The following is a 14,454-nucleotide window of genomic DNA, read 5'->3' on the forward strand; positions in this document are numbered from 1 at the left end:
CGGGATCTTCACTGCAGCCTGTGGGATCTTTCATTGCAGCACGCAGGCTTCTCTAGTTGCAGGGCACGGGCTCTAGAGCGGGCCGGCTCAGTAGTTGCCGCGCACATGGTTAGCTGCCCCACACAATGTGGGATCTTAGTTCCCTGACCAGTGATAGAACCCCCGTCCCCTGCCTTGGAAGGCAGATCCTTAACCACTGGACCACCAGGGAAGCCCCAATGAGGCAGGTCTGTTTGTCCCTATGGGTAATGGCCTCCAAGATACATTGTCAAATGAAAAAGCAAGGAACAGAAGAGAATGGGTAGAATAACATCTCTTGCAGTGCAAGAAAGAGAGAGAAACATTCATGCTTATATATGTGTAAAATGTTTCTGGATGGATACAGCAGAAACTAGTGATCATAAGGGGCTGGGAAGGGAAACTGAGAGGCGAGGGGCAGCAATGAGGGAGACTCCTCACTGATACCTTTTCGTACCTTTTGAATTGCTACCATGTGCAGGTACAAGGTTTTCCCTACTTAATTAAAAAACAGGACTTCCTGGAAGTCCAATGGTTAAGACTCTGTGCTCCCAATGCAGCGGGCACGGGTTCGATCCCTGGTCGGGGAACTAAGACCCTGCATGCCACCTGGCACAGCCAAAAAAAAACAAAAAAACAAACAAAAAAACACACAATATAAACTCCTCAGATACAATGGTCTGGCCTACATCGTCCAATACAGTAGCCAGCAGCCACGTGGTGGCTGTTTAAATTTAAATTGATCAAAACTAAATAAAATGTAAAATTTAGCTCCTCAGCTGCACTAGCCACATTTCACATGCTCAATAGCCACAGAAACTGAATCTTCTTTATGGTTCTGGGAAAGGTACTGATAAGGATTCACCCTGTCCTGCTTTGTACCAAATCATGAGCAGCTGATTCCCCATGGGGGTTTTTGCTCAAGAGCCGGCCAAGCCCACAGCCGCCTCCCCCGCTTCTGCCACCTGGCGCAGCACTGTGGCCAAGGAAACTCAGCCTCGCAGGCTGGTCCTGGGGACAGAGAGTCAGAGAACCAGAAAATCCTGCTACTCAGTCCTCAGGAGAAGGGACACAGCCAGGGGAGAGAGAGAGGCAGGCCGATCAATCAGCGGCTCAGCTGGAAGGCAGGTGGCTTATGTACCCTGTGGCATATCTTTGAAAAAATCGTATTGGCCCAGAAGCAAGGCAATGAAACATGCACCATGTGCCCTGAACTAGCCCAGCACCTTCGAAGCATCAGCCTCTGGGGTCAAGATGTGGGCTGTGGTGATAGTCTGAAATAACCACCTGCGTACAGCAAGAAAACCCTACAGAAATACAAACCAATCTCCCACTGGATAAAAGAGGAGGCAAAAGCCAGCTGACCCTTTACCTCCAAGGACCCCTAAGTCTTCAGGCTCTCAGGGAGCCCAGAACAAGCTTTTATTCGAACACTTCTTTATGAATTAGTGGGAATGCATGCACTGTCATTGGTCAAGGTCACCTCTCAAAGGTAAAGTGCTAGAAAGAGCACCACATAAGTGACGATTTTCCACATGACTGAAAGGAATTAAAATAGCCCTCTATCTGGGTATGCAATAGCCGAAGGCCTGAAATAGAACCTCAGCGCCCCAAAACACTCTCCATTGCTTGAATCTGTGCTCCTAAGTAAAAGGAAAAGCAGGAGATTAAATAGGGTTTTGTTATTTGTAAAGGAGGGAAGTATTTTCTAACTGCAGGGACAAAGCCAGTGTTATACAAAAAGGAGCCCTGTTATAAACAGCAGGCCGGTTCTATCAGGACAAGATTTCTGGCTCCTAGCACGAGGTCCAGCATTCAGAGCTCTTTGTGAGATGGTCCCTACCTTCTCTAGCCAGAATCTCTTCCCCACAGATCTCTGTAACTCAGGAAAATCTGCATCAGAAAAAGGTGATGCCGCGCTCAAAATTTCATAGTTAAAACACAGTTTTGGCATAATTCAAAAAGACACACGCACCCAATGTTCACTGCAGCACTATTTACAATAGCCAGGACACAGAAACAACCTAAATGTCCATCAACAGAGGAATGGACAAAGAAGGTGTGGTATGTGTGTGTATATATATATATATATATATATATATATATATATATAATGGAATATTAGCCATAGAAAGGAATGAAACTGAGTTATTTGTAGTGAGGTGGATGGACCTAGAGTCTGTCATACAGAGTGAAGTAAGTCAGAAAGAGAAAAAGAAATACTGTACGCTAACGTATAAATATGGAATCTAAAAAAATGGTGCTGATGAACTCAGTGGCAGGGGAAGAATAAAGATGCAGATGCAGAGAACGGACTTGAGGACGTGGGGAGGTGGGTAAGGAGAAGCTGGAGCAAAGGAAGAGAGTAGCATTTTATCAAAGGTAAAACAGATGGCTAGTGGGAAGCAACTGCTTAACACAGGGAGATCAACTTGATGATTGGGGACGACCTAGAGGGGAGGGATAGACACGGTGGGAGGGAGGCCTAAGAGGGAGGGGATATGGGGATATACATATAAATACAGCTGATTCACTTTGTTGTACAGCGGAAACTAGCACAACAGTGTAAAGCAATTATACTCTAATAATGATCTGGAAAAAAAATTAAAAAATAAAATCTGCACAAAGATTCCAGTTAAGGATGAGAAATTAAAAAAACAAACCATAGTTTTGTTTAGAACTTTATCCAAATAAGTAAACAAAAATCAAAATCTGTCTATTCTAAAATCAATAAAAAATTTAAGTTATAACTGTCATCCTATGCTATTTCTTAGAACAAAGAATAAATCTCACGTAGATTGCCACAGAGTATTGTAAGTCCTTCCAGTTAACATTTGGTTGGCACAGTGTTATTACACAGGGGACATTTTTGCAAAAATGTCTTACTGCTTTCCCAGGGGCCTCTCAATCCTTTGATTTTCAAGTCTCTCCCCTTCTCTCCATCAATTAACAGGTCTCACATTGCCAGTCCCCTATCTATCACTGCCTCCACACGTCAGTCCAGCAGCCCTCCAACATCCCTTGCTGTGATTTCATGAAATCTCATCTCTCTCACAAGAGTTACAATTTCACTTTCCAAGGTTTGTCTTGTATTTGTAAAATGTCCGTAAGACATGAGAGAGGCAGATGACCAAGATGTGGATGCCTGGAGCCTGGCTGGACACAGGGTTGAAAACAGAGGGAGGCGCGATGGGGTGGGACCCAAGTTTGTAAATGGCAAGTCCATTAATATTTTCCTGTTATAACGCCTGCTTCCCTCCAAAACCTGGAAACTATGGGGAATCCGTTACTAGAAAAGCTGATAATTTGACCCTCTGGTGACTGTACCTGAATTGGCTTTGCATTTTTCTCCAACTTCTCCATTTTCTGTTGACCTGGACAATACCTTCTACCTACCCCCACCTTCTAACAAATCTTTCTGGCAGAACTAAGCATTATCTCCTTCAGGTAACCTTCCCTCAGTCCCCCAGCCATTAGTAACCTTGTCTTCATTCTCCACGCCTACAAGTATTTGTGATCTGTGTCTTTTATTGATACCATAATCCTCACGAAAACACTGCCTGTACCCTCCACTAAGCTGCAAGCTCCTGCAGCTGCCACGGCACTTAAGCATACATCGTGCCTTGCCGTAGGTGGGCACTTGCTATAAATACCAAATGATAAGCAGGAAAGTCATGACTCAGCAGGGCTGCCACCCCCCAGCACCACTGCAGGCCATTCTTTCACTTGGTTCACTGTGGCCACCAACAAAACAAACATTCCTCATCAGAGCAGTGTAGCTTTAGAGGCTCCAGTTCATATGCGAAGCTGAGACCCAGAGAGATTAAGCAAGCTGCCTAATGGCACCAGCTCCTCTCTTCCTCTGCCTCTAATCCACTGGTGGCTCTCAGTGGCCCGAGGCATGACATGGAAGGCCATGTAGGATTTGGTGCCTGCCCATTCTTCACGTCATCCTCTTCTATCACCCCCCTCTCCCACCTCATCTTTCCCTGAATGATCTACAATCTTGATGTTTCATGCTCCTTCACACCCCCATGGCTTTGGCAGAAACACTCCCCTCTCCCTAGCACGCCCCTGCCTGGTAAGCTCCAGCTCATCCTTCAAGTCTTGGCTATGAAAACATTACCCCATCTGTAAATGCTCATCTGAGGGTTCAGCTGTGCAGTTCCATAACCCGGGTTCGAATCTCTGCTCTGTCACTGACCAGCTGTGTGACCTTGGCAAGTCACTGAACCTCTTAAGAGCCTCAGTGTGGCGACAAAATGAGATGATGCATGGGGACTCAAAGCAGTGAATGGTGGATGCCGAGTGCTCACTGCACAGCTGGGAAGAGCTGCCCTGCCCTCCTAGGTGGAGCTAGAAAGCCCTGCCACTGAAACGGAGCAGGACCCTGTGGGGCCCTCCTGGGCACAAAAGCCTTTCTGTGTCCTCTGCTTCTTGTTAGTAGGAAATAGGCTTCATTCAGCCTGCTTGACCTTCCCTGAGATCTAAAGGGCAGAGTCAAACAGGGATCAGGGAAGAGAGGGAATGCAGAAACAAAGGAGCAGGCAAGATAGAATAGTGCAGCCTGGGGACAGGGTCCTGGTTCCTCCTCAAGGAATATACACAACAGTATCTTTGACCTCTTCTGCAGGAACTAAGGCCCCCACCCAGGTGGAGGATGGCAACTTCAGGCTGAGTGCAAGATTCCTGGAGCACTGCCCTGTTAACTCACCACCAACCAATCAGAAGGAAGCCACACACCCTGCAGCCCCCACCCCAAATTTGCCTTTGAAAACGTCTCCCAGAAAACCATCAGGGAGTTCAGGGGTTTGGAGGATGAGTCACCTGTTCTCCTTGCTTGGGCCTGCAATAAACCTTCTCTGCTCCAAACTCCGATATTTCGGTTTGTTGGGCCTCACTGTGTGTCGGGCACACGAAGTTGTGTTCAGAAACACCATACCTCCATCCCGCTGCACTGCCACTGGGCCCAGGTCTGTTCAGATGCTTGATCTGTGGACAGGTCTGTGTTGCTATCTTTACACGCCCAGAGTCTAGCCCATAGCTCAGTTCCCAAACTTCATCACATGTAAGGCTTGAATCCTATTCTATATAATCCTTTTCTTTTTTTTTTGGCCACACCAGGTAGCATGCAGATTTCTCTGACCTGGGATAGAACCCGTGCGCCCTGCAGTGGAAGCGTGGAGTCTTAACCACTGGACCGCCGGGGAAGTCTAAGCTTGAATCCTATTTTAGGTATATCGCAGGACAAACACCTAATATGTTGCTTCTGGAAAACCACCTGGAGCAAAGCTGCTGTCCCTTTGGGTAATTACTGCACGAGAAGAGGATCTCAACCTGCAGCAGTGTAAGAACCTTCTGCAGGCAGTCCTGTTGCCCTGAATCAGCAGTTTCCTCGGCACAGCCCCAAACGCATCCAACCACAGGCAGCAACACCCTACACAGCTTCTGGGATTGAGAAACCTTAAATATGGTCAAGAGGGTTTTTGAGGGTCCAGTTTAGGAGAATATCTTGATCTTTTTTGAAGAGGCAACTACATCCAAGGTCAGGGAGGACTTTGGTTTGCAAAAATTATGTCTAGATTAGGGTTTCTCAATCATACCACAAACGACATTTGGGGCCAGATTACCTCTTTGTTGTGAGGGGCTTTCCTGTGCACTGGGAGGGTAATTAGAAGCACCCCTGGCCTCTATCCACTGGAGAGAGGCCCGCAAGCTGTGACAAGCAAAAAGTCTCCAGATGCTCCCTAGGGGGAAATCTGCCCTCAGTGCAGAAGGGAGGGAGACCCTCCCACAGGTAGTGAGCCCACTCAACTCCAACCTCTGAGTTATCACTGTAGTTAATCAGTGAGGAACATTCCTAGCCACTCACCAAAACTACCTCAAAACATTTTCTTCCAGTGCTGAGGAATTTTTCTTTTAAGGGCACAGTCTTGAAGGCAGTTTTTCTCTTGAAGGCAGTGGTTCTCAACCCTGTCTGCACAATAGAAATCCCCAGGGAGCTTTAAAAAAAAAAAAAAAATACAGATTCCTGGGATTCCTAAACCCCATCCTCAGAGATGCAGATTCAGCTGGCCTAGGGCAGAGTCTGGGAATGAGTTTTTTTTTTTTAACTTTCTCTAGAAGGTTCTAACATGCAGCCAGGAGATGCACTGCCCAGAGGCATGTCATTTGATTCCACCGTCTCCCCCATCCTTTGAATCTGGCAGTGTTAAAAGCCAGTGCGCCAAAATGAGGCTAAGGGGATGTCTTAACATCCTCATTCTTGACAGTAAAACACCCTCTGCACACTCTATTTCGTGGCCTGCAGATGACTTGCCAGAAAGAAGCGAATGTAACCCCATAATTGAATGGCTTTCCCACGGCCTTATAGATCTAAACAGTGCTATCCTATAGGACTTTCTGTGAAGACAGAAGTGTTCCCTTTTTGTTCTGCCTAATATGGTAGCTTCCGGCCACATGGCACATGAGCACTTGAAATGTGGCTAGTGTGACTGAAGAACAGAATATTTAATTTTATTTGATTTGAATTAATTTGGATTTAAATAGCCACGTGTGGCTAGAGGTCACTGTAACAGATACTACGAAAAGTGTTCATGTCCCTACGGGTCACAGAAACAAAAAGAAGTCCCATAGCCTGCCAAATTCTGCAGAACTGTGAAACTTACAAAACTTTGTCTTAAAATACCTACACTCAACAGTCCTTAAATTATCAAATGGGATCCTAATGTATTCCAATAAAGAGTCAATTTAGGAGAAATTTTAAAATAACAATTTTTTTCAACTTACAGAAGTAGCTTCCCAGCATATTCCAACACTTAGCTTTGAGGGGGGCATTTCTGGCCCTCTTCTTTTGAACACTCATCATTGTAACAACTGATCTAGTCATCAGAATAACCAGGAGTTGGAAAAGAACATGACTTAGGGAACATGACTTCCACGCTTAGCAGTTCACTAGCCTACTAGGATAAAACACCCATTTGTTTTCTTTCCCTCCAAATCCAGATAACCTTTGAATCAAACCTCTTGCCCTCAAGATAGGCCTGAACCAACACACACACTGCAAACCAAGGTCATCTCTAAGAGCAAGTTTTTCTCTCCTATCACTAAGTTTCATAATCACAATTGCACAAAATGCATTCATGCATTCATTCTAGGTGCGCAGATCCTCACAGAACTAGAAGCTCATAAATTTTTAAAGCTAAAAAATAGAAAGGCAATTCTACTTCATTGTAAAGGCAATGGATGGTTTGAAGTTGAAGAAAGTCTCACAGGCCTTTCTGAGCACAAAAAAATGCTTACCTCAAAAAAAAAAAATGTAAATCAACTATATTCCAATTAAAAAAAAAATGCTTACCTCTTCTTGGCCTGAACTCCCTTGACCTACCTCTAAGTAGAGTCTGTATGAGCCATATAATAATGAGTTAATAATTCTCCAGTAATTCAAAGTGGTGCTCACTCTTCATAACAGCTGGTACTTACTGAGTGTTTACCACCTGCTGGGCCCTGTACCTTATTTTATCTGTCTCACTGCTGCCTTCTGAAGCAGGTACTATTACCAGAAGCTGAGGCTCAGAGAGGTTAGGTAACTGGCCCATGGCCACACAATTACCAAGTGGCAGAAGTGGGATTTGGACCCAAGTCTCTCTGATTTTCTGGTGGGAATCCTTTGGGTTATGAACAAAAACAAACAGGTGATTATAACACTCAGTACCACACTGAGCCATTCACCCTATGATCAGCTGCAGCTCAGTGAAGGGAGCTTGGGGTTGCAGGGTTCAGAAATCCTGAGCTTATCCTTACTTCAGAAACCACTCCATTCCCCCATGGACCTCTCTCTCTGTTTTGGGGCTTCACCAGGCAGGTGGAAAGAGGAGTCCTGGGGAACACTCATGATCCTGCCAGCAAAACTGCAACCAAAAGGACAAAGCAGATGCGTGCTGCAGAACTTTCCAAATGCCATTGTGGGAGTAGAAGGTAGTAGGAGCCCAGCTATGGGATCCCAAGGGAGAAAGAAACAGATTTTAGTTGGGGCCAGGGGAGAAATCAGGAGAGTGTTCTTAGAGGGGACAGATGAGCTAGACCCTGAGGGGTAGGTAATATTTTGTTAAATCAAAAACAAATGGAGAGGGACTTTCTTGGTGGCAAAATGGTTAATGATGCTCCCAATGCAGGGGGCCTGGGTTTGATCCCTGGTCAGGGAACTAGATCCCACATGCATGCTGCAACTAAGAGTTAGCATGCCACAACTAAGGAGCCCACGTGGTGCCACAACTAAGATGCTGGCGCAACCAAATTAAAAAATAGATAAAATAAATTAAAGCAAACAGCACAAAAACAAATGGAGATCAGCCTTGAAAATTCCCTGAGACCAGCCTTGAAAATTCCCTGAGCAGTTTAGTCGCATACACAAAGCCTAATTTAACTTATTGTGCAAGACTAACTTGACCTGGGTCATTTCCTGCTTATGCCCCTAAAAATCATAAGAAAAACCTTAACTGTTTCCCAAGGTTGATATGAGGTATCTATTGACCAATTCCCTATTATTTAAGAAAATTCTATTATAACCAACCACTGTAAAGTATAAACTGTCACTGATTTCTCACTACATAAGCTGCTTTATAATAATATATTCCTGAGCTTCATTTCACTGTTTTGGTTTGACTCCTGGTTTTGTCTTCTTGGTGTGTGCACAATAAACTTTTACTAATTACAACTTTGGTGATTCACTGGTTTTACTTCTGTTATTTCTGAACTTTTGACAATTTATTTTATTTTTTAATTTATTTATTTTTGGCTGCGTTGGGGCTTTCTGTAGTTGCAGAGAGCGGGGGCTACCCTTCATTGTAGTGCACAGGCTTCTTATTGCTGTGGCTTCTCTTGTTGCAGAGCTCAACAGTTGTGGCTCGCAGGCTCTAGAGCACAGGCTCAGTAGTTGTGGCACACGGGCTTAGATGCTCCGTGGCATGTAGGATCTTCCTGGACCAGGGCTCGAACCCGTGCCACCTGCATTGGCAGGAGGATTCTTAACCACGGTGCCACCAGGGAAGCCCCTGAACTTTAGACAATTTAGACATTAGAGATTCCATGAAGGGCATTCCCAGAGCAGGAGACAGCCTAAGCAAAGGCAGCAGCAGGAAGAATGTGTGTTCACTAGCCTGGGTTAGAGCAAAGGAAGCAGGGAAGGAAGGGGGAGGTCAGGATGCAGAGGGGGAGGAGGCAGGGTCTCCAGGGGCCTAGACTGAAGGGCTGAGGCAGCACCAAAGAACCCAGGAAGTACCCAATTAACCATCCCAGGACCTGTTTTGCACCCCAGCCCTGGAATTTTCAGGCTGTGTGGCCTCAGGCAAGTCCCTTCTCCTCTCTGGGCATCAGTATCTTTCAGGAGGGTACCAAGGATATCTTGCTGGTCTGAAAACCTAATTTTAGAAAAATAAATTGATGCTAGGAACACAGGTTATTAATTTCTCTAATTTCTAACTTCCTATATTACAAAAATATTGTTGATAAGAATTCATTAGTTACAATAAAATAAGTCTAGTGGTTCAGAATGGGGGCTTTGAGGTCAGACTCACTGTGTGTCCTGAGAGGAAACCATCTCTGAACCCCTCACATTCCTCCTCTAAGAAATGGGCACAGTGGTGGCACCTACCTCATGAGGCTGTTGGGAGGAGTAAAGCAGGTAAGGTGTTTAGGAAAGGGCCTGGCACCCTGTATTTGCTTATTCTACCTCAGCTATTATTAATAATAAGCTAGTTTTAACTCCCAGCCAGGTGGAGTCAGCCATTAGGAATTTCTGAGACGGTGAGAGGTGAGACAAGTGCTGGCCTCTGGTCTCAGTTGGGACCTTTTCACCCAGGCCTGGGGGCACAAAAAAGGACTCATACATTAGCCTGGAGGCACAGCCTTTCCACCCTCTGGCACCCTCTTTCTCCCTCCCTCCCTCTGTCAACTTGGCCTCCTTCACTCCTGCGGGTTCAGGGGTGCAAATCCCGCACGTTCTCTTACACAATCCGCATTTCCAAGACTGCCAGGAAGCCCTCGTCGGCGTTGGCGGGGGGGGGGGGGGGGGGTGCCAGCCGGCACCGGGCTGTCAGGATGATTGGACCAGCAACCTGACTCGCGGGTTGTAGGCAGGAGAGGGCGCAAGGGCAAGGGAATTGGGGCAGGCTGGGGAAAGGGCAGCTCAAAGGCTGCTGGAGGTAGGTTTTGGCTGGGAGAGATCTTGAGGGGTGCTGACGTCTGGAGCGGGACGAGGGCAGGTGACAGCGGGTGCGAGGGCAGCCAAGCTGCAGCCCTTCCCCAGGAAGTGAGAGGAACGGGGTGCAGGAGCCTCCAAACCACCCAGGTACTTGGGGGGAGGGGGCGCACATAGGGGCTGGTACTGGTGCAAGCAGTGGCGAGGCCGAATAGAAAGAGGGTGCAGGTCCCGACCCGTCCTCACCTTGTCCGCGAGCTTGGCAGCCCGGCCCTAGGAGAATAAGGACCAGGAATTCGTGGATGTCAAACCTATCCAAGGACCGCAATGGAGCGCGCAGGGGCTGATGTCGGGGAGAACGGAGTAAAAAGGGAGGCGCAGGTCCCCGACCCTTCTTCACGCCGCGCCGCTTGGAGGTGGGCCAGGCAGCCCGCACTCGGGACGTGAAGGGTAGGTCAAGGGGCCACTGGAGGAACCCCCGGATACTCCCTCCCAGATGTGCACCCCGCCCCACCGGCGCTCACCTCACCTGACCTCAGCCGCTTGGGACCCGCCGCGCTATCCAGACGCCTGTCCTCGGCCCCGGCCCCCAGCTCTGGTCCGGCAGCAGCACCGCCCGCGCCCGCGCCCGCCCGGCTCTCACTTCCCCGGCCAGCTCCGCGGGAGGCCTTAAAGGCGCGGCGCGCGGGCCTACGTCCTCCGACAGAAAAGCCGGCTCCGCCCGCGCCCGGCCCCCAGCGCCGCTCCCCGGCAGCCGCGTTCTGTCTTGGGGTTCAGGGGCGAGAACCTCCGGCTCCTCGGCTTCCCCGGCTCTTAGCGTTAAGCCGAGAGGGTAAAGTTAGGATTCCGCACAACCCGACTCCAGCAGCCTGTCTCCAGGCCTCCAAGAGCGCCTACCGCGTTCCCGGCGCCCTGCAAGGTGCGAGCAGGAGGGGGGAGGAGGGCAGAACCCAATCCCCCGAGCCCCGCCCCGAAAGCGCTCACTCGGGGCCTGCGCGGAGGAGCTGGAACCCAAGGGGCCACACACAGTTCCACGGTGTGACGCCAGCATTCATCGGGGCATTGTGTCCTTTACTGAGCACCTATTGTGTGACTAGTACTGCTGGGCTCGGCACCCGCCAGTCACTCAGGCTGGATCTCTGCCTGCGAAGGGCTCGGGAGGGACAGACAGGTTCCCAGGCAAGCAAAGTAACCCTACCTTGTGTGGGTTGTCTCATTTGATCCTATGAGGTGGGCCTTGTGCTTGGCTGCCTGTCCCAGAATACTTCTGAGGCGAGCGGCTTTCCCTGTAAAGGACAGAACTGGGAATTCCAACCCTGGATCGTCTAGTTCCAAACCTCTTAGGGGCAAAAACGGCCATCTCATAAGGCTTTCAGCCACCACTGGTTAAATCCCCACTATGGCCATTTCTTCATTTTAAGGACAATTAAACCCCACTAGCCAAAAAAAAAAAAAAAAAGGGAGGGGAGCATAAAAGTTATCACCCATTAAAATTCAAATACTGTTTTCTGTCTAGCTTATCTGCCAGAGATTAGATTTTTTAACATCTGACCTCAGTTTACCACCCTAGCCTCATTTCCTAACATTCCAAGGGTGCTGGGGCTGAACTCTACCACCTCCACCTTTGCCAAGAACTCTCATCCTTTTCTACTTGGCCTGACTACTCCATCCTCTTTTTCATACCTCAATTTATTTATTTATTTTTGACAGATTCTGCCTCAGGTTTATTTGTACAAATAGCACAGGAGGACACTAGCCCCATGTAGACAGCAGCCCAGGGGTTACACCAGTCCTTCCGTCCTCACATTGGCAGATAAAGGTCTCTACTCTGGAGCCTTTGTGGGGGCCTGGGCACCCTTGGGAGCCTGAGCTTGAGCCGGAGCTGCAGTGGCACCTGCAGCCCTGGCCTTGGTTTGAGCCTTGGCCTGGGACTTTGGCCGGCAGAGCCTGAGACCCTTGGCAATGCGGGCACGAGCACATTTCCCGAGCTTGGGGTGAGCAATGTAGGCAAATTGACTCAGCTTGTGGCTGCCTTTCGCTGGGATCTTGGGCTTGACCTCCTTGGGCTTTACGAGCGCCTTGATAGCCTCAGCACGTGCGCTTATGGCCTGGGCATTGTTGGCCTGCATCTTCTTCAGGCCCTTCTTGTGCTTCTTGGCAAAGCACGTGTTCCTCAAGAACTTGGGGTCTACCCCCTTAAGAGATTCATATCGTTGTGATCAGGGTTTCTTGATGCCGTTTCTGTGACATTTTTGGGACTGGTTGTGCGTGGTGTGGTTCTTGGACTTGGCCATGTCTGCACCGGGGCCTGCAGAACCCGAAGCGCCTGGGACCGGAATAGAAAGAGCCATACCTCATTTTAAATGTCACTTCCTCCAGGAAGCTTTCCTTAAGTTCCCTTTGGACCCACAGTGCACTGTGGGCTTCTTCCATCAAAATACTTAATTCATTTCACAAATATTTACTGAGCACTTACTATGTACTGAGTACTGTGGGGGGGGGGGGGGGGGCGGCAGCAGAGGTGTCTTACTACTGCACTGAGTCCTTGCCTTGTCTGCTTCTCTCTCCAGGTCTAGGTGGGACCCATACCCAGCAGGACTCTCTTGGCCATTTAAATCCACCACAGAGGCAGCCTCGGGCCTGCCAAGCCCTCCAGGCTGGCAAAGCCTGGCTGAGTTGGGCAGGTCTTCGGTTTTAAGAATGGGATGTGGATGAGAAGCCCGAGTTGTGGCAAAGGGGACTCCCTGAGGCTACCTGTGACCACCCTGTAAAATCTGCCTCTGTCAGGGCTGCTGAAATCCATCCAGAGTCTGGGACAATCTCCCTGGCTGGGGCTGGATCATCTTCTAAAACGTTGGCCACTTCATCACTCAGACTTCAAGAGCTGCATTTGACTTGCTTCGTGGAACTGTTCTCAGAGCTTTGGGGAGAGTTTACTCATCGAAGCCCTCGTAACCTTCTCTGGCCTCCCCTCTCCTCGTTGTCACACTCTTTCCAAGCTGGCAGTCCTTCAACACCCCCAAAACAGGCCCAGAGAGGGAGCAGGGACTAAGACCGACCTTTAAGCCTACCTTACCGCTTATTAGCGATCTTAGGCTCAGGGAGCATTCACCAAACAGCTGCCGAGGGGGTGAATGAATATATAAGCGAATGAGATGCATGGATGACTTCCTGGAAGGCCCCACACTAGAAACCATCAATAAGCTTTACCTGGTATATTCCAACACTTGAAAACACCTTTGTTTTACATGAAAATTTTTTTCCTCTCCAAAACCTTAAAAATGGATAATTCATCTTTTCTTCTAATTCACAGTTTATGGCCCCAGAGGCCTCCTAGGGTCTGGAGTTTCTAAATCCAAAGAGGTTATTTTTTCCCAGAGTTTTATATTTACATACACTGAGTCCCAAGTAGGAGTCACCTTCCCTGTGACTCTTTTCCAGCTGGTGACTGACAGGAGAGAAGCCTTAATTAGCTTCTGTTTCACTGTGAAGCTCAGGAGGCAGGAGGAGAGGAGGGGACTCACCTGTGGTTCCACCCCGAGTGAGCAATGCCCCTGAGCACTGTCACTGAGGAATCAGGCGTGGGTGGGAGGACAGGGAGCTGTCCCAGGGCCATCCACATTCCTAATGGCACCTTCAGTCATTTTAAGGATAAACTCCGTATTACCTGACAGGTCTCACCCCAGGATTAGGAAAGAGTGCAGTGTAGCAAAGGGCCCCAGGCTTCACCCTGCCATACAGTCTATGGATATCTGGACTCAGCAGCATGCCAGTCAGAACTGAGTGGTGCCCATGGTCGCCACTGTTTAATGAACACTTATTACTGATCAGGCACTGGGCATCACCTCACTTAGTCCTCACAATAACCCTGGGAGATGTACTAACCCACTTTACAGATGGGAGCACTGAGAGGTTAACTGACTCACTCAAGATCCCATAGCCAGTGGTGGGGCCAGCAGTCAAAGAAGTTCATTCATTCACTCATTCATCAAACATTACCAAGGACTTACTACATGCCAGGTACTCTCTGGGTGAACACATCTTGCCCCCAAGGACTTAGAGCCTTTTAATAAGAAAAAAATATTAGTAACTATTCAATCAAGGATCACACAAGCTCTGATGGAATTATGAGTAACAAGTACAAAGGCCAAGTACAAATGCAACATGGTTGAAAGTCAAATGCTACAGTATATGTAAATATACATAGGAGAAAAATGAAAAATACATGATACCACACC

General features: G+C 48.2%; 1 protein-coding gene and 1 pseudogene across 21 annotated transcripts in view; both read right to left on the reverse strand.

Annotated features, from left to right (window-relative positions):
* Positions 1 to 14,454, reverse strand: part of ABHD6 (abhydrolase domain containing 6, acylglycerol lipase) — a 91,735-nt gene that overhangs the window by 36,426 nt on the left and 40,855 nt on the right. For 5 of the 21 annotated variants that reach the window (XM_057705037.1, XM_057705017.1, XM_057705021.1 and 2 more), the window contains exon 1: positions 10,746 to 11,121. The exons of 5 other annotated variants lie outside the window; for them this stretch is intronic. Coding sequence is in view for 2 of the 16 variants with exons in the window: in XM_057705015.1 (XP_057560998.1) it covers positions 9,594 to 9,616 (23 nt within the window). In the remaining 14 variants the exon portion in view is untranslated. Of the gene's footprint in view, positions 1 to 9,593; positions 9,680 to 10,462; positions 10,560 to 10,745; positions 11,122 to 11,414; positions 11,548 to 14,454 lie in introns of those variants that run through there. 11 more of the 21 variants (XM_057705026.1, XM_057705024.1, XM_057705016.1 and 8 more) reach the window with 6 other exon arrangements.
* Positions 11,949 to 12,554, reverse strand: LOC130834631 (60S ribosomal protein L29-like; annotated as a pseudogene).

Source organism: Hippopotamus amphibius, chromosome 13 (genome assembly GCF_030028045.1).
Source record: "Hippopotamus amphibius kiboko isolate mHipAmp2 chromosome 13, mHipAmp2.hap2, whole genome shotgun sequence".
Lineage (NCBI taxonomy): Eukaryota > Metazoa > Chordata > Mammalia > Artiodactyla > Hippopotamidae > Hippopotamus > Hippopotamus amphibius.